This window comes from Gekko japonicus, unplaced genomic scaffold (genome assembly GCF_001447785.1).
Source record: "Gekko japonicus isolate JY-2015 unplaced genomic scaffold, Gekko_japonicus_V1.1 scaffold376, whole genome shotgun sequence".
Classification (NCBI taxonomy): Eukaryota; Metazoa; Chordata; class Lepidosauria; order Squamata; family Gekkonidae; genus Gekko; species Gekko japonicus.
The window spans coordinates 633,852-661,036 of NW_015164675.1; the positions used below are offsets into that span (position 1 = coordinate 633,852).

General features: G+C 40.8%; 1 protein-coding gene across 1 annotated transcript in view; it reads right to left on the reverse strand.

Annotated features, from left to right (window-relative positions):
* Nucleotides 1-26,645, reverse strand: part of PDLIM4 (PDZ and LIM domain 4) — a 104,131-nt gene extending 77,486 nt beyond the window's left edge. Inside the window, exons 1-2 of the mRNA XM_015409272.1 lie at nucleotides 26,404-26,645; nucleotides 6,872-7,023 (exon numbers count right to left, since the gene is read on the reverse strand). Coding sequence (XP_015264758.1) covers nucleotides 6,872-7,023; nucleotides 26,404-26,496 — 245 coding nt within the window. The 5' untranslated portion in view covers nucleotides 26,497-26,645. The remainder of the gene's footprint in view (nucleotides 1-6,871; nucleotides 7,024-26,403) is intronic.
* Nucleotides 26,646-27,185: the final 540 nt, after the last annotated feature.

Here is a 27,185-nt window from a genome sequence, read left to right on the forward strand (position 1 = left end):
GTTTCTGCCTTTATTTGATTTTTTTTTTAAGTAGCACATATAGATATATATACTTCTCTCTCTCTCTCTCTCTCTCTCTCTCTCTCTCTCTCTTTAGAAATTTAGCCGGAATTAAAACTTAAAGGTTAGCTACACAGTAAAAACCTTAGGACCAATTAAGTTATGTTGATACATGCCAGATGAGAATCGGACATACAGTATTTTTTTAAAGAAAGAAATCATACATCATCCTTCTGAGCTGAAGAAGAAAGGTCAAAGTGCAACAAAGAGGATGTTCTCATACTTTCAACCCTGCCTAGCCATAAATTTCTCAAATCAAATCAAAATAGAGGTTTGCTAACTTAAACATTTCAAAAATAAGAGACAAGGAGCCTTAGTGTTTTGTCTGAGTTGTATTGTTCTTCAATAAAGGGCACCCATGATGTTCCATACGAACAGAAATACTTCATATCCTTTAAGGGATATCTGGCAGTCCTACAGATGCATATCATTGAAGTTAGCTGGCACCTGAATGGTTTGTATGATCCAATGAAAATCTCAAGCTGAGTATTAATCACAGGAAGTGACTCTGCCTTCCACTCTGTGCCTTCCATCTCCTGTTCCCCATGAAACTTTTCTCTCCAGGGTTCAGGTACCCCCCTGAACAGTGTTAGGCAGAATCAGTAGGCTGCAACCAGAAGGAGGAAATCAGTGGAAAACAACTGTTGCCTTTAAATCAGTGTCATTCAGTTTGTAGGATCTATTCATCCAAATCTCAAGGTTAATCAGTACTAAACTTTGAACATTAAAATACTTGCAAGTTTGGGGGCTAAATTAGATTATATTTTGGATAGATCTAACATTGTGTTTTGGGCAGTCACGTGTGACCTTATTCAGCATAAAACTGAATAAGGTTCAGGTTTACTTTATCATCGGTGTAGGTTGCCTAACCAAAGGAGCCTGTCTGAGCTGCAATTAGCCGCAGTAAGGAGAGAAGATGAGCACTCTATCTTTCCTGTCTTTTTTCACTACTGGGGCAAAAGTTACAGCCCTGGGGTGATGGTGGTTTCATTTAGTTAAATGGCACTGCAGTTCCAATCAAAACTGGAATCCCTCATAGTTGTTTCTTGGGGTAAAAAAGCCATATTAGGAGATTTTACTCTTATTTGCCTCAGTGGGACAGTAATTTATGACAAAGCTACTAACTTGCATGAGTTACAACAATTCCCTAATAGTATGCTCAACTTTCTTATTTTTCACGCATCTAGAAAATATATTATATTATGTAAACACTGACTTGATATTATTTAATAGAGAAGATTAGTAGAAAAGTTAGAGATATTGATGTTTTGGAAGAAAGAAAACCAATCTCTGAGCCTCTAATCTCTAAATACAACACTGCAGGGATTCCTTCATCAGAGCTCATGGGTATATTTACATAAGCATGGGATATACATTATGTTGAGTTTACAGAAAGAGGTGGTTATAGGAGGTCTAGAGCACTTATAATAAAGGCAGCAGTTTCCTGGTTAAAATTTGCAGTACTCTTCTTTTGAGAATGGCTGCTCTGAAAGAATGACTCATATCCAGCAACAAAAAAGGCCTGGACCTGGCTTGAGCAGTGAGTAACTTTATTGGCCAGACAGAATGACTTGGTACTGAACAGACTGCTTAGGGCTGAGTGAAGAAATATAAAAGCCAAGCTAAAAACAGAACAAACAGAAGTGTTACTGTAGTTACTTTGCCTACTGCAAAATAAACAACTTGATTTTCCCATTATGAGACACATTTTTTTTTTAAAAAAAAATCATGCCGTTGTTAAGTTCTGGAGGCAGATATAAATTCTGAAGTACCGAGATATCTAATTTGTAACAAATTGAGTATTCATAAATCCATCTGTAACCTGACATGGAGAAATTAATGGGCAAAAAGTCCTTTGTGTTTTCTAGTAATGCTAGTACGTTCTGGACAGTGGCAGATCTTCCCAGTATTCAAGAGATGAATTGTGAAGCAGAAGTATTATAGCCATGAAATATAGCATTGTACAATAAAGAGATTTTATACCAACACTAATTTGTACTGAATTTTGGCTTAGAATATTGCAACCATGAAAAATCTGTTTTCAGCTACAAGCACTCTGCAAAAAAAAAGTTTTCATTTCACTTTTCATGTCGTCTTCCACACCTGTTCACACCATTGTCTTCCCAAATTTGCTGTTCTTTTGGTGCCTTTTTTAACTTTAGCAATGGTCCTTCACTGCATCATCCAATCCAATCATTATTTATTATTAATTACATTCATATTCCACTCTCCTTCCACCATGGTACTCAAGGCAGCCTGTATAAAGTTCTCAGGAGATCCAGGCATTGGCCAGATAGATATCTTCTAAGCTTCAGCAATGTATCTGAATCATGTGACTTCTAACCATACCTTCGGCCACTTAGAGTGATGTTACGGAGCCACGGAATTGTGGAATGCAGACAGACTTTCAAACTTGGTTGCACAGTCTGATGTGCCTTCCAACACCCATCACTCCCTTTTTTTTAGCCGTTTCATTGCCACAGAAAAGCATGGCAAAACAGAGAGGGTCATCAAGAAAGGGAGATGCATTCCCTCTCTCAGCAAATAAAACCATTCTTATCTTTTTTAGCATTCCCTGAACGGGGCTAAGTCACTTTCTATGGAGTGCAAAAACATTTGTAAAACTTAGGCTTCCTGTTCAGCTAATTAAAACTGCAAATATCCATTTTTGCTACAATAATGTTTATTATGGTATAGAAATGTGTTAGTTAAAGCCATGTGAAAACACATGTGGTGTTGAGAGCATTACATTGTGATGGCCTTTGGCTATATACACAATAAAATTCTGGTATTCTGGCATTACATCATATTGTCTTTGAACAATATGATGCTGTCCAGTCACAGTTATCTGAGAACTGCTGCTCTAGAGATAAAAATCCTTGTTATCTCCTTATCTTAGAATACTAAAACAATATTGTTTGAAAAATGGATCTGAAGAATCATCTCATACATCTCATTCAGAATTTGCAATACCTAAATCAACTCAGATGGATGATTAATCATACTTCTCTAAACAGTGATATTTTATACTATTTTTATGCCTTGGTTTATGATATTTTCTCCTTGTAAGGTGCGTCAGGCAGCATTTAATTTTTTTCTAAATAAATAATAGTGTGTTCCATTGCTGGAATTCAGAGCAAATACTTAGCCTCTTTAGCTGCAGTGCTAAGAATGCCTTAATAAAACGGGACTAACTTCGGAGTAAAACTACTTTGGATTGCTCCCTTATCCTAGGAACCATGAGACTTGTATAATGTTTCTACAAAACATGTCTGTTGTTTTGTAGTAGAGTTCTTCCAAGGACCTACATTGCAAGTTTGGTCAGGTTCCTCAACAGAAAGCTGATGTAACGAATTGTCTGACATTAAGGGTGATTTCTCACAAGAGCTGCCTCGCAGCACAGCGCCGTTTGCCTTGACACAAACGTGTCAATTTCACACCCGAAGCTCCGGGGCTGCATTTGACTCGGGGCTTTGCCCGATTTCCTCCGCAGTTTCATGATCCTCACTTCCAATAGTCTTCAAGTATTTTATGGAATTTTTACTTGCACATCTCATGTTTTATTAAGTCCAGCATCTCATTCCCATGTCAAAAAACCTCTTCAAACGTAATTTGGGAAAAGTTACATGAAAGGCTATTTCAAAAGAAGGCACAAGAGTGCTGATGTGTGTGTGTGTGTGTGTGTGTGTGTGTGTGTGTGTGAGAGAGAGAGAGAGAGAGAGAGAGAGAGAGAGAGAGAGAGAGAGAGAGAGAGAGCGGGCTGAAGTTCTTAAGTTCTTTCTCTTCAGAGGCAGCGCTGACCAGCAGAGACAAAAGCAGGGTTCAGCTGACAACTGAGAGAGCCACTGGAGCACTTTTACATGTCTGACACTGATGCTTATTGTATTTCACTAATGGGAATCCATGCTATAAAAGGCCTAACAAAGTGGAAAACCGTAATGGGTTTCTGAGATACTAAAATAATAACTTAGGTTTCAAACAGTTTTCAAGAGCATAAAATCTAAACACTTTTAAAGTTAGAGGTATAAACAGTAAATGGTAGCTCTTTATGTAAGAAAATGCCTTTTTAAATTTGCAGTGGAAAATCTTATAAACATATATGAAACTGTTACAGATAAAATTAACCTTATAAAGATTATTCATTTTGGCAGGCTATAAAAATTATTTGTAGCTGACTTCATATTTTTTGAACATAGAATTAGTTCCAACAAGGAAAAGAATCAAAAGTAAAATCCAAGAATTATCCCTTCTACTTTATATCTTCTTGAAAAAATAAAGCTAAGGCACTGTAAGATGCCTTAATTAGCATGATTGATTAAAAAAAATTAGGTGGCAACCCACTTCTTCTCCCCAATAGTATATGACCATTTTGTCACATCAACACAACCAAGTTAAACTTCGGCCCCGGTCACACGAAAGGTTTTGGGCCAGGAGAGGGACGGATCGGGGGCGCAGCAAATGGGCGCGATCCCACCGCAACATTTGGGAAATGTTGCGCGCCCGTCCCCGATCCGGCCCTTTCGGCCGAAAAACTGCATCAACAAAAAACCACCTCCGGAGGTGGTCTTACCAGAACGGCCGCGGCAAGCGCGGCCATGGGATCGCCGGCGCGTCCCTCTGCCGGCGCATCACCGGCTCCTGCCCAAACTGCGCATGCTCAGACATGCGCAGTTCGGCAGCCTCCCGTCGCTGTCTCCCCAGCATCTGATCGTGCCGGGGAGCAATTGCGCGGCGGCTCACGGGATCTGTATGATCCCGCCACCGCGTGCCTATTTTGGTGTGGCTTTTTTTTAAAAAAAATTTAATAGTACATCAAAAATACCAAAACCAAGCAGAGTATAAATTGTTGTTGTTGTTCACTTTGTCACCGGCTCCTGCCCAAACTGCGCATGCTCAGACATGCGCAGTTCGGCAGCCTCCCGTCGCTGTCTCCCCAGCATCTGATCGTGCCGGGGAGCAATTGCGCGGCGGCTCACGGGATCTGTATGATCCCGCCACCGCGTGCCTATTTTGGTGTGGCTTTTTTTAAAAAAAAATTTAATAGTACATCAAAAATACCAAAACCAAGCAGAGTATAAATACCAAACAGTAAACACTTTGCTTTAAAAAATTCTAACTACATTGAAGTCTAAAGCCAAAAGCATTTTAAAAAAATCGTTACTAATAAATATATATCGACTTGGTGTGGCTTTTAAAAGCCGCACTTTTGCCCGACTTTTTTCCCCCATGTGGCAGGGACCTTCCTTGACCTTATTTTTTTTGCAACAACAAAACTCTTTACAGGATGGTGACCACCATTCCTATAGAACATTGAATATATTATTGTTCTAACTAAAAAGTTTCTTCTAATTTTACTTCTAAACATTTTCCCTATAATGTAATTACAAATATGAACTTTGACTTTTGTTCCTTTGCAATTCATTATTTAGCACAATCATCTTCGAATGATACTATATAGGACCTATTCAGCTGTAACACTGATTTTTTTATTACAGGAATGAGTCTTGGAAGTTTTCTAGTTCATAAGTTCCCTTCCTCCCTCATGTGTGGATCATACTGAAAACAACCTGGATCATCACAAACCATATTTTGCCATCACGTCCAAATCCGATGAAACAAACTGGCTTGTTCTCTTACTTATAAACCAGGATACTAAACCATGGTTTAATCTGAGTATGGACTCGGTTTGTAAACAAGAAAAGGAACCACAGTTTGTTGTTTCATCCTTTTCACAAGGGTCCTCCAACTAGGGCTGGTGTCATGAACTGGTGATCTGGGGCATTTGCCAAGGCCCATACCTCCTCAGTGGGACCATTGCCACATGTCTGCCTTCTCCTAGCTCGTTTGCTTGTGTGGCAGTAGGAGAGGTGAGCCTTACAACCATGTACCCATTCTGCCATTGCATAAACAAGCAAGCACCAACTGAGGGGTGGCTGCAGGTGGCATCCTTGTTCATGCTGCCACTCCTGCTGCCACTGCTCAAAGAACAGGGAAGCATGCCTGGGTGCCCAAACAGGTGACTTGTGGGGTAGGGTGGAAGGATGGGTGAGCAGCTGGACAGGAAAGGCAGACAGGCATGTCCACTCAGAAGGTACACTGCTTTCAGTAGGGTTTACTCCCATGTAAAGGTGCATCAGAAGCTGCTGTGAGAGTCCTGACCTGGATAGCCCAGGCAAGTCCAATCTTGTCAGATCTTGGAAGCTAAGCAGGGCTGACCCTGGCAAGTAATTGGAAGGGAGACCTACAAGGAATACCTGAGCTCAGGACACAGAGGCAGGATATAAAGCCACCTCTCTGAAAAACATCCAAGCCCCCAGTAGTGGTCACTAGAAGTCACCATGACGTCCAGGCATGCAAGCACCCCACACACACACACACACACACCCATACACACACAGAAGCTGCTGTGAGCATGGCAAGAGGGAAGTGGAGGGGAGAGTGAGCAAGGAGGTGCTGCCTCCAGAGTTGAATCCCAGGAGAGGCTGTCATGCTGTGGGGTTTGATGGAGCCTGCTATATGGGACTGAGGGCCCATGGGTGCTCTCCCCCCATCCTCAACAAAAGATTTTTAATAAACTTGATGGGAAAGGAGACAGGTTTCTCTCACACCTACTCCTTCTGCTCACGCATCCATCGGATCCAGTCTAATGTGACTAGGAATATACCACCATGTATCACAACATGGCACATTTGTGAGTAAGGCACAGACAAGCGTATAGCCCCACTGTCCAACCACATGCTCAATATACATGCTTTTGCAAATGAGTAGATAATCCTCATGTGTTAGCAGGAAAAGGCAAACAAATACTTACCTGTTCACAGACAGTGTCAGTTGGTCCAGACAAGCTTTGATCTTGTTTTGTGCTTCTAGGTGTGTCATGCTTTCTGTGCTCTCATCATTAATTGACAGGATAACATCACCTGGGCAAAGGTTGGCAAGAGCAGCTTTACTTCCAGGATTTATCTGTGCAAGAGAAAGAAAAGGTGGGTTGACAATGATGCTTTGGTTTTTAGAAGTTACAGACTCAAATTTATTGGACCTGAATGTGGAGAAAAGCACATTAGGATTGGGGTCAGAAGAATTTTGTTCCATTGAGCTGTAGAAAGAAAATTAGATACCAGTAGCACACTATTTTTAGAGGCTAGATTTGAATGAATATTTTATTTGTGGGGGTTAACCACAAAAATTGCTGATGTCTTCAAAGTGGCCAATTTCAGTGAAACAATTTTCAGCTACCAGATTTGTAAGGGGTTAGGTTTTTCCCCTGACAGTGTAGTCTGTAATACGGCCAGTATTACACTGGTCTTTTACTAATACAGAAACCCCATGTGCAATTATTTGTGTTAGAATTTGGCTTAAATCATGATCTTTCATATGAAGACATAAAAGACAGATTCACTACAATCAACAGAATAACTTCTATGGTTATGAAGTCTAGTATTTGCCAAATATGCAATGAGTTGGGTATACCAGATGGACTCTTAATAGACAGTGAGTTGCCTACTTGCTGACTTGGTTTTTAATGAAGAAAGTGATAGTATAAAATAATCCTTGATAATTCATCTCAAAAGTGCTAAAACCAATCGTGCAGAGGAAGAGTAAAGGTAGCTAAGTGGAGAAGAAAGGACACTGAATTCCTTCCACATTTTCCACATTTCTGGTTTCTTCCTCTCAGCTGTTCAGACCCACCTACACCAAATGGTAGGAAAGTTGAGCACTAAGAACTACACAATGGGCAGAGAGGTTATCTCCTCTTTTAGGGGCAGGAAAGTTGAGCACTAAGAACTACACAATATATTCCCATTCCTCAATGGACAGAGTCTCTGGTGCTTGCCAAATAACATTCATCTCCCCTTCCCCTTCCCCCTCTCCAAAGTGGCTTGGTAAACAAGGACCAGAAAGTACTTGGAGTGCAAGAGGGAGATGCTAGCAGAAAGATAATGTAGTGTACTCACTCTGTCTGTTCGGTATGCAGATAATGGTTAAGTGTGTAAAATTTCAGTTCGGGTTCCACATTTCAAATATTGCAGCTTGGTGCAGTGGTTAGAATATTCAACTAGGTTCTGGGGGACCCAGGTTCGAATCCACACTCTGTCATGAAGCTTGCTGGGTGACCCTGGGCCAGTCACTCTCTCAGCCTAACGTGCCTCACAGGGTTGTTTTGAATGTAAAATGCATAAGGGGAGACCATTGTACACTGTCCTGAGCTCCTTTGAGGAAGGGTGGGATTAAAATGTAGGAAATAAATTAAGAAGAATATAGCTTGGGCATTGCTAAATTCAGAGAGGTGATCCTGACCATTGTTACAATTGAACCTTATTCAGAAAGCAAACAAATGATAGTCCTTTTACTGTAAACAGGCTTGCGATCCGAGTCTAAGTGTTTTTGGCTTTTGGAAAGCCCCAGCTTTAACTTCCAAGTTTCACTGTTTCATAACATGCTTGGGATCACTTCCTCAAGAATAAGGGACAAGTGAGAAATTGTTTCTCTGATTAGAAGAAGCCATCAACAGTGTCCTGCTATTCTAATAGCTTCCTTTGGAGGTGTTATCTTCCACAACAGCTTTCTTTGACTGCTGTTCAAATTACCTGTCACTTTCCAGTCATGCATGAAATATCATGCTGTTTATTAAATCTCCATAGCTCTCTCCCTACTGTTTTTGTATTTGTGCCAAAATCTTGCAAAGCTTATAGTTCTTTGTGAGGGAAACTAATGACATATCCTGGTAACATCTGTAGTTTGTCTTTAAAATGTGAAGTTCTACAGTCTAAACAAAGTTTACCTTGTAATCACAGGGTGTTACACTTGAATCAGAACAAATATTCTTTTGGGGGGCAAGATTAATCTACAGTGATGTAATATAAGCAGTTCAATGGCCAACAAATCTGTACATAATTTGGCACTAATGTCTTCCACGGACACAGTATTTGGTTGTTGCCTCCACATACTTGGAAATTTAATCAGCATAATTTTATCTAATAAAACAGTTCTCTGATGTTTTTGGTTATTGTATCTTGCTCTATTAAGGTGGTTCATTTTTTAAAAAAAATAGTAAGTAAAATCATGTTTCTCATGAGATAAATGTTATTTTTAAAAACTTTTTATTATCTCCCCTATATTATTTGCCTTACAAGCAAGCATGCTGATTATTATGGATCACAGATGGCATCTTTCCCCTTATTTTCTTCCCACCTTTCTGCTAATGCAGTTTATGCTTTAAAATGCTATAATAAAAGGGGATAAAAAGTTAAAACAATAAAATCAGAGCTGTCTCAGCCTCGTAGAACAGGGAAGTTAGGGATTATGTTGCCCATCCCATTTTAGGGTTCTGGTATCGTGTTTCCACTTCAATCCTGTGTATTAAAAATAGCCCAGATTGGGCCTGAAGTCACTGTGATCTACATGTGTTGATCAGTTGTGCATAGCAATGGTTGAGGGCCAGGACACCTGAAGGACCACCTCCTCCCATACTGCCCAGACTGCCACCTGAGACCGACTTTGCAAACCCTGCTCTCTGTGCCCTCACCTTCAGAGGCAAGGTGGATGGCAACCATAAATTGGACTTTTGGGGTGATGGTGTCTCACCTGCTCTTCCCCTGGCACCTGCTTTACTCTCTTTTAGGCATCAGGCCAAAACATTTCTCTTTACCCTAGCTTTTAACTAAGGAGCTCCATCATTTTTAGCTGACTTATGGTTGGCTCCTAGCCTTTGGACTGTTTTATCAACATCATTTTAGACTGCTCTGTTTTAAGCCCTTCTGTACTCCAGCTTGCTTTTATTAGCTCTTTTTATTGGTAATGTTTTTATTTATATTGACTTTGTTTTTATTTGTTCTTACTGATATCATTGTTTTTACTGTTTTAAAGATGAGACTTCTCAAGCAGTTTAAAGAGGAGGCATATACATTTTCTAAGTAAATAAATGCAATTAGATCCCACAGTACATAAATTGGACAAAATCTGGGATTTAAATACAGGCTGAGGCAACTATGCAAAGAACCAAATTTGGGGATATATGGCACTGGACGTCTTCAGATGTCATTTGGTTATTCATAAATTATAGTTCTAAATGCTGGAAGTTGTGAATGAATGGCACATATTGAACGGATTAGCTCATAATAGTTCTGAGCAATTTGACTCTAGCAGCTGGTACAGATCATGGAAGGACCACTGATGCAATTAAGGATGGACAATCCCATGTTCAAAGAATAAAAGTCATATTTAAAAATCCTGCATTTGAATACATACAGTTAGCAAGAATGGACCCAGATTCTTTTGGATTTTTTTGAGGGGGGGGGAAGCTAGACCAAACCTAAGTTAAACAAACCTTCTGTCTGAGTTCACTAAACACAGACTTTTTTTTTAACCAACAAGTCACAGCTGACTTATGGCAAGAGATGTTCAGATGTGATTTGCATCATGACCCTGCTTATCTTCCAAGATTTGATGAAAGTGGGGTAGCCTGGGCTATCCAGGTCAGGGCATACAGGAAGATAAGAACATCTAATTCCCATGTATGCGATGGTTCTAAAATACAGAGAATTACTTTCACATACTGAAAAGGAATCATTGACATGGGGGGGTTGATGCAGGAATAGCAAATTAAATATTGAAACCACAAATGAAAACAAATGGAGGGCATATCAAGGAAATCTGTTGTTGTTGTTATTTTTATTATTTATTTTATTATACTGGTGATGGGGATCTACAGAAGCAAAATGCTCTTGGTCTTCATTTCCTGCTGAGCGGCCTGGAGACACATGGCTGACCACTGCTAAAAACAGGACATGATTACGTGGGACCTCAATTTAATCCATCAGTGTTCTTTGTATACAGTTATGTTCACTATTGGTTAGAGAGCCAACATCTGGCATCTTGATGGACTTCGGAAGTAAAAAACCCTGAGGCAATAAAAATATATATCATCTGAGAGCAGGAACAGGCTTGTGTAATCTCCCTGTTTCTGCTGAGACTTCTAATACTGGGCAGAGGGAACGAGGCTTCCACATGGCAAGGTTCCCTGTAGTTCCCCTGCCCTGGTCCCCCAGCAGTGACCATCCCCCCATCCCCAAAGGTGTTCTTTTTTAAAAAATCTACAATTGAATATTGCTATATTGATATAACATTATAAGAATATATCTACAAGGTTCTCATAATTCCCAGTTTTCATTTTTTTAAAAAAGAAAGTAAGTCTCTACCCCTTTTTGTTTTTACCATGTATTCCCACAACACACCTGTTGGTTGGCTGGCTGGTGGCTCAGGTTGGGGGCCCAGGCTACATCATCACTTCTGGTGTGTACTGGAAGTAACATCATCACGTTGGGACGTTCCGGCAATGCTCTGGTATTTGGGCAAAAACTCTGTGGAAAAAAAGGCTTTTACCATAGAGCTTTTGCCCAAATGTCAGAGCATTGCCTGGATGTCACCAATGTGATGACATCACTTCTGGTAACATCACTTCTGGTAAGACCACCATGTTGCCAGTAATGTAGCCTGGGCCTCCCTCCTGCTCCTGGTAAGTTCCTCTGCTGGCCACCTGATTGATTGCAGGAACAGGATAGGGGATCCCTACCAGGCTGGTTGGCAGGCTGGTAGGCAACCCTACCAGGCTGGTTGGCAGTGGAGGTGCCTGGGCCAGACAGCCTATGGCACCAAAAGCCTTTAGGCCAATCCTGATAATGATATTCAAATGCTGATTTAAAAACAAAACAAAACAAAAAACAACCAAAAAAAGCCTTCTGGAGTTGGGAGGGTGGTGGAATGAAATGACAGCCCCAGGGGAAAAAGCAGGAGGAAATTACTGTCGTGTGGGAGGGACTGGGAAAATGCAAGCTTTCCCACCCAAATGACAATCATCTAGGCTTTGCAGATTTGGCAAAGATTAAAAAAAAATCCTGGAAAACAAATACATCACAATGCTGTGAGGAAGAAGAAAAGAAGGAAAACAAACAAACAAAAACAGCTTCCCAACAGCATTGATTCCAGACAAATAACCTGTGTGGAACCAGCCTTCTTTCACTGCCAACTACATTGGCTGTACTACCTTATGCTGTTTACAAAACATTTTTCTTTTTCTTCTTTAGAATGGTTTTCTCTTGATTAAAGAATCACAAGAACCATAAGTCTATTATTGTACACAACAGCTTTCCCATTTTGGAGCCTAACATTGGTGATTTAAAAACTCTGCAAGGGCTCAGTCCTGATCAGGCCCACAGCATGGTGGTACATGGCACTCTTGTTGCCCTTCATGTGCCTTTTTATGTGCTTTAACAGCCATGGGGGGTGTTTCATGGCATTTAAAAATCACCTGCGTTAGACTCTAAAATGGCCGTGGTGCCCCCCAGGTCTGACCCAGGGATGCTACCATGTCTAGTTGCTTACCATGTAACACAACAAACATTATCCAGAATTTTGTCAAGTAACTTAAATTTATTCGAATTACTTTACACTAAATCTAAAGGTCAGTTGCTGCTAAAGATCTGAGCAGAGATTTTGTTTGGAGTAAAATTTCTCATGCATAGCACTAAGATTTAAAAGAACATTTTTAAAAAATTATATAAATCTATCCAGTAACACATTTTGATTAATAAGAAAATTCCTCCACCCAACAATGATATAATATTCTGTTCCTTAAACAGATGTCATGGTTATGTAAGGTTGTGTACAAGTCAATCTGATGGTGTTAATTTTTAAAAATGGATTGCAAGCTCCATGCATTGCCACAATTATCTCTTATGTGTCGTTTCAAGAAAGATCAGCTTCTTTGGCAATGATGTGAGTTTAATGTCCTTCAGGGACAAAAAAGCAAAATCAACACCTTCTGAAGAAAGAGTTAATATGAACACCCTATGCTGAATGAAGTGATTTAGTGCAGAACACCTTCTTGTGGATGATCCAGTACATTTTGTTTTGTCTAGACTAGAAAATTTTCTGATCTCGAAAGCATTCTATTGTGTTTTGAAAATAGCTGAGTCGAGCAGTTGTGCTGGACAATGGTACCCTGACTTCTGCTTTCATCACAGGATCACAGGGCTGAAACAGAAGCCACCACTATCAATTAAGCCAACTGCTTTTGATTTGTTAGTGTGTGATGGTTATGCTCAGGCTGACATACCTGGACTGAAGTAATGACCTCAGAGGCATAAGACTGTATGCATTTTGCAGACTGAGCAACAAAGCCTGACTGTGACATTACTAGTTTCTGTAGTGGAAGCAGTACATTACTTTCTGACGTATTGAAGTACTGAATTTAAAGAATGTCCTTCCCTGGTAGATCTAGGCAGTGGTCACACACACTAAATAACCCACTTCCAATCCACTTTCAGTACACTTTCCAACTGGATATTTACTGTGTGAACTGGCAAAATCCAGTTGGAAAGTGGATTGAATGTGAATTATTTAGTGTGTGTGTGTGACCCCAGGCTTATATGGGCGTGGACTCTTGCAAAACAATAGAATCCAGTAAGAATGTGTGAAAGAAAGAATCTACAACATTCCCTGGGGCAAGGTCCAATGAATGCTCACTTTTTATATATGGGACAGCTTCAATTTAATACATGGTACTTTCTTTAGATAATCCAAGGGGTATTTGTCTTGATTTAAATATACTTTTGATGTGGACAGGCAGGATCCATATTTTTCATGGACTCTGTAACACAGAGCTCACAAAGATACATTACATACACACAAGCACATGCTGGGGTGGTCCTGTAAGTGTAAGATTTAATTTTTGAAATTTTTTAGAATTTTCATTACCCCAACCCAAAAGAAATTAAAAAAACAAAACTATAACAACAATGTTGGCAAGTTTACAGATAAGCATTTAAAAGGTGTCCAAATGTCTAAAAATATGTCCATGAGCAAATGCTGTCTATACGTCATATGTTCAAATGTTCATATGGTCATCTACCATTTGAATTTTCCAGGCTACAGCCATCTCTTGCCTGTTATATGGGATTCCTGTGTGAATCCAAGGTTTTTCTAAAGGGGTTGAATGTATTAACACTTTATTTCTGTGCAGGATACTTGGGCTCCCCAATTCTGTTACTTATTCTACTCTCTGTGCTGAGTTGGGTTTACACCTTATTGAATCAAGGGCAGTATTGGCTTCATCTCCATGTTAGCCCCCCTCCTAATAGTCTTACTGCTCTCATCCCTGTGGATCCTTATACCTCAGTCTCAATTCATAGTGTCTAAAATCAAATCCATTGGTATTGATGTGGATTCTTTGGCCAATTCTGGTGAAATGGATATTCTTTCGATTGTCCGAAGCAGGATTTGGGACATTGAAGCTCAAGTAATTAATGCTGGTAGCTCTGGAGTCTGTTCTCCATGTTTCCTTGGTCTTTTCCCCACTCAAGACTCTATGGCCCAGTATTTTTCTAATTTGGCAAATCCCTCACATCATAGAGCTTTTATGTTTGCCAGGTTGAACCATCTTTCCCTCGACTGTTTTGATAGGCAGATATAAGGGTATTCCTTATAAAGAAAGAGTCTGTACCTATCTTTACAATGGACCTGATTCTGTGCAACATATTCTTTTCCGTTCATCTGTCCCCTTTTTTCTTCTGCAAAATCTGTCTAATAATGACTTAGTTTTTTTGCTGTCTGACAAATCTCCTGAAATTACTGCATCTGTCGCTGGGTTCATATCATGTGTATGGAAGTTAAAGGTTAGAGATTGTAATACTTAAATGTACTTTCTCCCCTCCATTTTATTAATTTTAAATAGGTTCTGTTTGGTGGAGACCGCTTTTTTATGTATGTGTATATATATTTATTGGTGTTAAGTTTTTTGTTTTTTTATTGTTGTATTATTATGCCATTAAAGGTTTCTTTCCAGCTTTCCAGCTGGCAGATATGGTCATACGGTCCTCAATTCATTGGATTACAGGAGGTGGGAAGTTATCTTTCTGTTGATGTAAGTATTTTAGCAACAGTAAGTGTACAAAGAGTTCATTTTCACTGATCATTAGTTAGTCTTCAAGAGACAGGCAAATAGTGTAAATATATATAAGCATCCTAAAAAATCAATGCATATTCTAATAAAAAACTAATTAAAAAATTACCTCTTCTCAAAAAGCTTGAATAACTGGACAGGTCCAAAGCATATGTTTAAGAGATGCATCTTGTAAATTACAGCATTAACAATTAGACATTTTGCTTAATCCTTAACTTATCTCTGTGGTGTCCAGTATATCTTTGCTGAATAAGTCACAGCTTAAGGTCCATAGAAACAATAGGGATAAAATTTAGGGCTATATCCCATTGCTTTGGCAAAAAATAGTGATCTAGCCCCATATTCCATTTATTTCTGAGACTTTGCATATCATATTTATTAATCAACATCAAATATTTATAAACCAATATTGTAGGTTTCGTTTTCAGCACTGATTCAATGAAAGCTTCCAAGAGTGAGGGAGATTCTGAAACAGTGCTGCAGGGCCAGGACTAGAAGATAAGCCACTAACAATACAACCCTATGTAGATTTACTTTAATCTAAACAAGGGTTGCCAGGTCCCTCCTGGCAATCGGTGGGGGATGGGAGGGTTTACCAGGAGCAGGAGGGAGGCCCAGGCTAGGTCGCCAGTGACGCGGTGATGCAAGTTCTGGCATGTACCGGAAGTAACATCACATCAGTGATGTCACTGTGACACTCTGGCATTTAGGGGAAAACTCTATGGTAGAAATGGCTTATACCATGGAGTTTTTTCCCAAATACCAGAGTGTCACCATGATGACCCCACTTCCAGTACACAGTGGAACTGACGTTGTTGCATAACTGGCAATGTAGCCTGGGCCTTCCTCCTGCTCCTGGTAATTTCCCCCGCCAGCCAGGTGATCAGTAATGAAAGGCTGGGCCTGGTGGCGGGGAATCCCCCATCTCCAGCGAGGGGGCTGGCAACCCTAATCAAAATCCATCAAAATCCATGGGCTTAGACTGGAATAAGTCTGTATAAGTATGCACTGCAAGTTTCAGTGTCAGGGTTTACATAAAGAAAAAAAGTTCCACAGTGTAGCACCTTTTATTTATTTATTTACTAAATTCTTCAGGTCCTTTCTTAAGTAGGAAGATGAAGAAAACTGGTGAAAATCTTAAATGTGTGTACACAGGAAGGGGTCATACTTGATACGATTTCCCCCAAGACTTTCCCATTTCCCTCCCCCACTGAAGTCCACTGAACTCCCTGAAATTTTGTTCTCGGGGTTAGCAGGGCTTCATCAACACTGCTGATTCAAAGGGAGGGTCTGCAGGAGGAGAGGATAATGAAGTGGAATCACTGTCTCCCGCACTTATTTGCTATTAAAACTAGGTGTCAATATTTTACTAGGTTTTTTAAATTAAATCCTTCACGTTTTTCCTGCAAAGTACAGTTTTGCACAGACAAGTCATTATGCCCTTTGTATGGATTGATATATACTATTTATGATGGCCTCACCTGAATATAGTATTAGATGGAGGGGGGACTTTGATCAATGAATGAGAAGCAACAACAAAAATTCCAAATAAGTTGAGCTAGCTCAGTTAAGGAATAGTGAAGGCAGGATATTTTGAAAGGACCTTTCCTTCCATCACCTCTCCAACCTTCTGAGAGCTACCACCTACAACTTCTCTTTGTGCCAAGAATTTGGGAGGGCAGAATCAATGGCCGCCTTTGTGAGGGCTGCCTCCAGCTGCTGATCTATGGAGGGCTCAGATCTTTTCTCTGGAGACTCACACATTTCACAGTATGCAACTATTCTCTCCACAGTATGAGAGCTTGCTGTTAAAATGTAAGATCCTGGTTGTGAGCATCACATAATTATCTCATGAGTGAAGAAAAGAAAAGAAAATATACCACAGCGATTGCCTTGTCCAACTATGTCATTTACTAACTCGATTTTTCAATTGCCATATGGCTGCCTCCATATTTCATTCTCCTTCAAAATGCACAACATGGAGTCACCAAGATGAAAGTTTCCTATCTCCTATAAGTAAAGGTCAAGGGGAATGGGCACAGGATAGGGATACCAGCCTCCAGGCGGGACCTGGGAATCCTTCAGAATTATAACCCATCTCCACACTACAGAGATCAGTTCCCCTGGAGAAAATGGATGCTTTGGAGGGTGGACTCTCTGGCATTGTACCCCACTGAGGTCCCTGTCCTCCCCAGGCTCTACCCCCAAATCTCCAAGAGTTTCCCAACCCAAAGCGGGCAACCCTAACCCCCACCAGGGGCCAGGGGGGACCTGGCAACCTGAGCACAGTACAGTGTTCAGTCCAGTCATATTATGTCACGTTATGAAACCTAACATTATAGGTGACAGAGAAGAGGTTGCTGCTTTGGGGAGCAGCCAAATTTGCAAAATAGCAATGTTCCAGCCTATGAGTTAAATGTCACTAATGTATCCATTCCAATAAATAAATAAAGTCAATTTGCTTGTCTAATTCATAACATAAGGAAAACTTCTGCTTCATTTCTGAATCAAGCAAAACTGTCCCCTTAACTCATAAAATCAAGAACATATCTATGGCATCTCCCAATGTATTCTTTCAGTTGTTCGGTCCAGTAATGTCAGCATATGTTTCTTGTATATTTTACCATTTTCTGTAATGTGTCATATTATCTCTATATTATCATATTAAGTGGCAGTGCAGTGTTCACAATTAACTACTCATCAAGGAGGCCGATATTACAATGACCCCTTTTAAACTACCTTTCTTCTGCTTACACACTTGTAAGTGTAAGTATTGTACTTATCTAATTACATAGCAAGAAATCACATTTACTTACCCTTTTATACAGAATCTTTAACCCACTTTGGCTTCTGAAGGGAAACAAAAAATGCTATCCTCCCAGTTAATGAAGCTTTAATCTGGGTTTTCCAAAATCTGTTTTGATCTATTTTGGGGCTTTTTTTGGTGGTACTTTATTCTTTAGGTATGTGCAACTTTAAAAAAAATTGCCTTCAGAAGCAAAAGGAGGTTTAAAGTACCTGTATGAAAGGGACCTTAGTGTAAGTATAAGTACATCATTTTAAACCACAGCTGTTATGAACTAAGAATACAATCCTATTCCCATGTATTTCAGACACAAAACTTGAAGCCTTTGATACTTTTTATTTTATAATGTTTCAGTTGTTTCACTGCTAAAAATGTTGATTCAGTGCAGGTATGGCATTAAAAAATGGGACTGTATTTCCTTTGAGAGAAACTGTGAGCTGGTGTGATTAAGCCAGATTGGAGACTGAGATGCTTCTAAAGCAAATGAAGTTGTGATTCCAGGAGCAAAGTCATTTGAGAGAACAGCAAATAGATCAGCTTAAAGGCAGTCTTGAAGTAAATATCCATTAGGGAAGCCAGTAGGTCTTACAGCAAGAGAAGCTTTGTACAACAAACCCAGCAGTGCAGGGAGTCTGAGCAGAAAGAAGTGAAAGTCATGCTAGGTCAAAAGCTAAAAGGACATAAAACAGACATGAAAGCTCAGTTGCAGAGCACCCAGTGAGGGTTTGCAAAGAGGATTCATGAAGCAGATGGGCTAATTTAGACTCTAAAATATTTCAGTCACTAGTTAAACATATATATGCTCTGGCTACCTTTGAGCTAGCCAGAGAGAATAAAATGCACACAGAACTGTGCACTCTGGATTCAATAGGCCAGAAAACATAAAGAAAATACTAGTAGGTAGCCCACCGTGGAAGCTTGGTTGGGGTCTAGTAGCAGCTAATAGACAAGAATGAGGAAGCCCCCACTACATCCAGTCTTAAGTTCAAAGTATGCACTCTGATGTTTGCATATCTTTCAACAATGACTTTGAACACCTGTGTCAGGAGAACAATAGTTCAAGCTTTGCTTTAAAAATGTTGACGTCATTAGACTAACATTGTAAAAGTGCTGTAAATCCCCTCCATTAGGGAATTTTTTTTTTGTCCAGCCTGGCAAAGATTGAAAGTGTTTAGGGTGTGTGAAGAGTGTTTTGTTAAGCTTCCACTAAGGACAGTTCTCGAATGAATGGAACAACAAGAATTATTCCTTCCGCCTGATTTCCTATCCTGAATTATCAGCAATTCACACTAGGCACCTACATTAATACTCAATGGCAAAAAAAAGCTTGGTTAAGGGCATAAACTAACAGCATTTTAGATGTTCTGCTAGCACAGAAATGTAAAACTGCGGTATGACCCTCAAAGGCTAGTATGATTATTTTCTTGCATTGCAGCTAAAACGGTGTAAGCTGAGAAATGAGCTGTCTAAAGCAAATCCAAGCTAGGGTATTGGTATTTGGTTCCCACCTTGACACCTTGCCCACTGGAAGAACTCAAGGAGGCACAAGCGAACTCTGGGCTTAGTGCCAAAGATGGAAATAAAGGGAGCATGCTCTTCAATAAACCCTCACCCTTCTCTGCAGCTTCTGTGTTCTCATCTCACCACCTGGGCAGCCTTTAACATAATGAAGCATTATTGTTTTGTGTCATAAAACAGGACGTCATAAAGCAGGACTTGCAATCCTTCCCTTGATCCAGATGTACACGGGCTGGTGTGGAGGCATTTGGTCATTAAAAAGTTATATTAATAGTTAAATCTTATATCACTGTATGAGTATGTTTGGTGGGGTGGTACACAGGGCATATATGAGTCATGTGGCTCTTTTGGTGCATGGTGATTGTCAGTGTAGCTCTTTGTAAGCTGCAGAGTTAGTAGCACTGCACTAGTGTTAGTAGCACTGCACTGCTCATATCCTTTAGTTGGCAGAACAGTGGTTTTTCTTTTTTAAGTAAAAAAGCCTAGATTAATTACTAAAATACTGTTCAGGCTCATCCAAAATGCTAGTGCATAGGACACCACAGTGGGCACATGTGTTCAAGACTAAAGAAGTAAAACCAACTTAAGCAATAAAGCACAGTATTTGAGAGACTAATGCTGTGGTTTCGAAAACAAAGCACCTTTAAAACACACACATACCCAAAACCCTCTTACCATGTAATGCTTCTACTTCCTATTTTTAATTTCACAAGGAATGCTAGGGAATATCAGCTGATAGCTGACAGCTGTGTAAGTAACAACGCAATCGCCGGCCTTAAATGTATTACTTGTGAATATCGACTAACAGAAGTCCTAGTAGCACATCCTCTCTATCATGTTAACATTGTTAAGCAAATGTATAGCAATGGCTTGATGTAAATTGTACAGATGGATCTGAAATTTTCCATGCAACGTCAATGCTCATAGCTCACCTTTGAGGAATTTTCCATAGTTTGCATCCTCAATAATTCCTTTCCCTCATTTTAATGTATATCTACAAACTAGAATGTATATGTTTGTAAGGCACTGTGATGTTGTGCTTTCCCAGCTGCTATGTACCCTTAGTTTAATCAGTGATGTTTGAGTGCTAAAAACTTTTCCCCTTTAACTATTGCCCATTTATTGGTTAATCAGATATGTTTTGATAAATATGATGATTTTCTTGGATTATTGCTCTGAAGCACAAGCAATCATGTTGACTTAAACATTATCACTGTAGCTTTACATTCACAATTGTGACTTTACAACTTCAGCCAACAGTATTACTACAACTACTGGTACCCTCATAAATAATGATATTAATAAGCAACTAACTTAGACAGGGCTAAACATATACAAAGCACTTTGGCACAGCCTTGTAAGCCTACAGAAACCAAAATCTAAGTGCTAATTACAGTAAATTCTTTCTTCCACACTTCTCTTGCTTCAACATGATATTACCTGGAAAGCTGTAACTCTCTGAAAACTCTGGCACTGAGGCTAATTTCAAAAGGGACCATTTTTTAAGTATCCATGAACAATATAAAGATTTTATCATCCAAACCAATTTTTTAACCTTCACTACATGACAGCTACTAAATAAACCCCAAGACATGATTAAGTACCTAACTGAAACTTCATCAAGATGAAGGGTGGCAAGCAGACTTTCTAAAATAAACACAATGTGTTGCTGCTGAGAGACCAACTGCTTTCCCTCTGGGCGTATCTATTATGCCCTTCTTTAACAGATGTCTGTATCACTTTACTCACTCCTCATCAGTTCCTTGTGATGTGTTTTTTGCCTGTTACTACTAAGTTCCTGCATTATTGACCCCTCCCTATAGAATGATGGGATTAAGAAAAACCTACTCAGAATAGGAATACTCAGAGCTTGGCAGACAAATATGTTCAAGTTGTATGTTAAAAATATAATAAGTTTTGAGCAGTCACAAATTTTGCTTGTCTTTATAATCTACTTAAACATTTCAACATGTGATTCCCATTTACTACAGTGAATTTCTCCAGACTGTATAGTTACAGAGAAACAGATTCTGTGGCTACACATGGGAAAACACCTTTTAGCAGCTGTTTCTCCTTGCAGTATCTGTGACAGCTTTATGAGCCATTATGCATACCTATTCCAAACACAAATGGCTACAAAGGTGATACAAACAAAACAAGTTATCCATTTGAATGTATATCCTTTATTTAAAAAAATAATAATCAACTATTATGAAGGCAGCATAAGGGAGATGTAAAGGTTTATGATATGATCACTGAACTGAATACTAAACATTCTCAATGTCTGTAAGACAGAACTTGTTAACAAGAGAGAAAGAACTTAAGACAAGGATCAGCAACCTTTTAAAGAAGCCAAACCATTCAAAATTCAAAGCAAGATATCCACAAAAAACAGTATAAGGTCCTGTTCACACAAGGGGATTTGGGCCGGGAGCGGGACGGTTCGGGGGTGGAGCAAATGGCCGCGATCACACCACAAATCTGGGAAGCGTAGTGCTTCCGTCCCCGAACTGGCCCATCCACGCGATAAACCGCTTCAAGTTGGAACCACCTACCGAGGTGGTTCATCCCAATGGTGCGCCGCAAACCGGGAGTCTGATGGCCGGCGCATCCTTGCACCGGCGCGTCCCCGGCTCCTAGGCGAACTGTGCATGCTCCAACATGCGCAGTTCGGCTGGCTCGCCGTCCGATCTGTGTTTTCTCCCCGGCGTCTGATCGTGCCGGGGAGAAAGGCGGCGCGGCCAGGGGATCCGTGGGATCCTGCCGCGCCGTTTCAACTTTGGTGCGGCTTTTAAAAGCCACACTTTTTGGCGGCTTTTCCCCTGCCGTGTGGCAGGGGCCTAAGAAAACCTATTTGCATATCTGAAATTATACAACTTAACATTAATTATAACTGATGTGTTGCTTAATAATAAAGTTTCTGCACCCAAACACTGTTTCAAGTTCTTTATTAGAAAGTGGCACACCCAAGATGTCACAATAAACAATAAATATGCATAGAAGTACCATGTGCAATAGTTGTAGTGCACTGGCTTAAATCTTCACATGGTTCGTACTTGGATTACTTGTAGTTCAGTCCTATCATTTGCTTTTCTGTAAAACAGTGATGATTACTCATGGCTTTGCAGCTCTTTGACATGCCACTTGTGGCTATTCTGAGCACCATTCCCTAATGTGGCACCCATGTTCCAGGAAAGTGGGCATGTCCCTTGCCTAGTGAGGTTTGTGGTTGGCAGGTGGTTTACATCTTGAAACACCTGTCAATGGAATAATGAGTAAGCTGTGAGCCTGCCCTGAAGTGCAGATCTAATGCCAGGGATGGAAGGAAATGAGGCTCTTTTTGCTGATGGTAATTATGAAAGTGGCCATCCACAAGCTTCACTGCAATAAAGAATCTCTAGAACAGCCCTTCAGTCTTACAAAAACCTTTGCCTACCATTCCCTTCACATGGTGGGTACTCTAACATGCCACCTTTGCCTTCAATGTGCCTTAACACTTTTTTAAAAAAAACTTTTTAAAAAAGAGCCACATTTGGTTCAAGCCCTGACCTGGATAGTCCAGGCTAGCCTGATCTTGTCAGATTTTAGAAACTAAGCAAGGTCAGACCTGGTTAGTACTTGGATGGGAGACCACCAAGGAAGTCCAGGGTTGCTATGCACAGGAAGGCAATGGCAAACCACCTTTGAACATCTCTTGCCTTCAAAACTCTGTGAGGTCACAGTCAGTTAGCTGCAACTTTATGACAAATGCATGCACATTTGTTTCACTAATGAGCCACATTTGGCTCTGGATCCAGAGGTTGCAGACCCCTGACTTAAAGCATGTGCAACCGTCTATCTTTAAAAAAGTTGTTGTTGTTTATGAAGAATTGAAGTACTGTTTGTAATAAAGACTAGAATGGTCATCATCTAAGATGAAGTTGCTCCAAAAGATCTATGTTTAAAGGCAAAATACAACACTACCCTTTAATTACTGTTGGATTAGATCATAGCAAGGCTAGCTTTGTATTAACAAGCCTAGCATACAACATGCCCAATTCTGTCCCATTCTCATTCCCTAAAAATCATTTTATAAAAGAAGATTCTGATGCAAAAAGAGTCTAGCCCCACATGGTAAGGCTGGTGGCCAGTTTATCAGATGCTATTATTTGTGTTTCAAAGTGAGTAGTCAATTGTTTTCTTATCATGTGAGATTACTGTACTGTTTTCCTTTCTCATGCTGATTAAAAATGCTTAATATTTCTTTTGAAATTCCTTTTCCCATTGCTTTTTAAAGGTACTTTGTTTTGCATTCTAAAGCATTCAAGTTGGTAAAGTTAATTTTGCCATACCAATTTAAACCCACAAAAAATTACTAATAGTTGGAGGCAGAGAGGCTGGCAGGTCCTGATGATCAGCCGCTTTCAGAATGTATAATCCCTGTTCAAAGTCCTGTATCCTGAGGCAAATGTGGTGCCAAAAAAAGGCATTTAGATTTGCAAAAGAATAGTGGTTTTGCCAATTAGCCAAACAAAATCCACGGAGGTAAACTCAGACTGTGGTCTCCCTTTGAAACGTCTGGTTGTAAGAGCTCCGCCACTCAGCTGCTCATGTGTTATGAAATGTTTATGAATGTACCAACTGCGGAGAACAAAGTTTAAAAAACTGTTAGAAGGAAAAAGCCTAGGAACAGATGGTCCAAAAAAAAAGGTGGATGGGTTCAGCAGAAAAAGTGGCACTACTGAAACCTAGGCTAACCCACTGACTATGTGAATGCTGTATGTGTACGGAAATGGCATATGAATGGTGTGTATCAGAAGCATGATATATGAGAAATACATGTAAGTTGTGTAAAGGGGGAACACAAGAAACTACTTTCACATTCTATATGGCTATCCCTTACAGTATTTGAGGTGGGTTTTTTTTTTTTGGGGGGATGAGTATTTGTGTGTGTGTGCACGTGTGTGTGTGCTTGTGAGCCTGGAAGTCATGGTGACTTATGGTGACCCCTAGTGGGGCTAGGACGTTTCAGAGAGGTGGCTTATATTACTTGCCTCTGCCTCCCAACCCTGGTATTCCTTGGTGGTTGCCCTTCCAAGTACTTGCCAGTGTTGACACTGCTTAGCTTCTGAGATCTGACAAGATCGGGCTTTCCTGGGCTATTTAGTATTTGCGGTGTTTTGATTTGACGTCTAGCTCGATATAATGAAAAAAAATACACAGATGTTCTGTATATTTTAAATACGTGCTCTCTGTGTAACAGGAAACTACATCTTTTGAAGTAAGCATTTCAGACATTCTCTGAGAGAAGAGCATACTGCCAGTTGCCAGACTCCTCCTGGAAGCAGCTTGCTTATTCATGATGGTCCTAAGGTACATTCATTTTTTAAACTAAACATATGAGCACCTCTTTCTGTATTGGAGGAACTGCTGGTTTTCATTATAAAAAATGAAAGGGAAAGTCCATTTTCATTGCAAGAAAATCCAGGCATCTCATACTCTTGCAAGGCAACCTTTTTGTTATCAATTATACAGGAATGCTTCAGGGCAGGAGTGTAAAAACAAAACACCACAACTCTAAGCATGCGTAGCACTGGTAACTCAGGAGCAGCTTGTAACAATATCACAAAAGTGGGACCCTGTGCTAGGTAACTGGAACATAGTAGGAACAGTTACCAAAAGTAGCACAAGTACCCAGTTTATGTTTCATAGCCGGAATATTTAGTAGGTGTATAGGTGTGGTGAAAATTAAAATGGGTGAATCACCAACTCCATCCATTTAAATTTTCACCACCACCTTCTGGAAATAAAGTGTCACAGTCAGGAGGCACATTAATAATTGTGTAGTGTGATCTTAAAAGCATGTTTTAAGATCCATTACCCACTGAGTTCATTGGAACACTCCCTCCTAGTTGATGTGCTTAGGGCTGCAAATGTAACGTTTTAACAGCTCAGTCTCCATGTTTATTCAGAAATTACGCAGACTTATTTCCAAGTGAACATGTGTAGGATCTGCCTGTCAGACATCAAAGTAATCCCTGGTATAATGTCATGGCTTTCAGGAGAGTTTTCAAGGGAACAATTTGGTTCCTACTTTGTCTCCATGAAGAAGTGACCACGAAGGGGGGGAATTATGATACATAAAATCCACAGACTTCTAAAGGTTGAAGGCGCTATGTCCTGCACAAACATTAGTTGTAATGCATATATAGGCGGCCAGAGTTATCATCCACACAGTCAGCTTTGTGCAACTTTTCACTTGCCTTTCCTAGAAGAGACTTCATAGGACCCAGTAGGCCGGTTAAAAGAAACACAGTTCTGTTAAACTATAACCGGAGCTTTCCTAGTCACTCAGCAGCTCTATCTTCTGTTTTGAAAGATCCTTATTTCCAGGCTGAGGTCCAAAAACTAAGTAGCTACCCAGCTTTTCTTAGCTCATGCCGATCCCGGCTAACAGCGCGTCTATTTCTTTTTTCCTCCATTGTAGCATCCAAAAAGGAGACACCCTCCGGTCTTTGAAACTCACTGAAAACCAAAGCAGCTGGACAAACAGTCCCTTGCATTTCCCCCTCTGCAAAGTCCTTGTCTTTTTAGGATGGCAGCAGGCAGTTTCTCCCGACTGCTTTACCAGGCAAGCCCTCCCGCTTCGAGTCACGCTGCTGTATCAGCTTTGAAAGTCTGCAGCAGCGGCAGCAAGCGGTGGACCTCGGCTTGACGTGCAACAAGTGCCTCCGCGAGATTTTCCGCTCCCGGGCGGTTTGCAAGAGAGCCTGTCCTCTGTTTTCCCCAAAGAGACAGACAGAGGTCTGCAGGGGCTCCCCAGGCTGCCTCGAAAGGATGCAGCAGTAGTGTGGCGAAAGGGACGAAACAAAAGGCATTGCTTCCCCCCCTCCCCCGGAACGGAAAAGGGCGCCTAAGGGCTGCTTGGTAACCACCCTCCCCACGAGACGCGCACTGCTTCAAGCTCTGCCCAACCAGCGCAATTATGGGAGTTTCCCCCGCTATCTCCTGAGGCGTTCTCCCAAGTATCCCTCCGTCCCTGACCAGGAAAAAAAAAGACCCCGCTTTTTTTCTGACTCACCCTCGAAATAGTCAAGGGGGTGCTGAAATCCTTGCCCCCGACCAGCCGGAAGCCCCACGGCGAAGGGCCATTCAGAACCACTGTCTGGGGCATGGCGGGGCTCCTCGAGGCAACGAGCGCCTGGGTGACGCACTAGGCAAAAGGAAAGCGGCGGCCGCTCCACTACCTCTCCGCCCGCTTCTCCCAGCCTGTGCTGCTTCCGAAGCCGTTTAAAGCTGCTGCTAATCTCCGGACCGGCCTGACGTCTCTCTGTTCCCCACGTAGGGAAGAGGAGGAGGGGAGAGGCGGGTCCCTCCGCGCTCAGGGCGGGCGGGACGGAGGCCAACGGGTTGCTCTCAGACTTCTCAAAGGTGAGCTCGTATTCGTGACGATGGAAGCTTGAGAGATTATGCAAACGAGTATTTCTCTAGCAGACGTCCTGGGATTCATTTTTTAAATCCAGAGAATAATAATATAATGAAAGCCCCTTCCAAGTGTACCTGTTGTTTTTTCATTGTTCACTCTCACATGCAGGCATATCACTTGGACTGGTTGCACACTGGCTGTTCTTTTTTGCTAGCCTGTCAGTGCCTTACTACTTGGGAGTAGATCATCCTCGTATATAGCGCTACTTTCTTCATTCAGCTCTCTTAGTTTCATTTCCACTCTAGGGGGTGCTGCACTTGAAAGGATGCTTGGTCATTGGACAAGATTTCCAGGTTCCACCCCCTCCCCATTTTTTTCCACAGAGCATGTATACCTCTATGACCCTTTGTTTAATGCCTGATCCAATTCACAGGGTG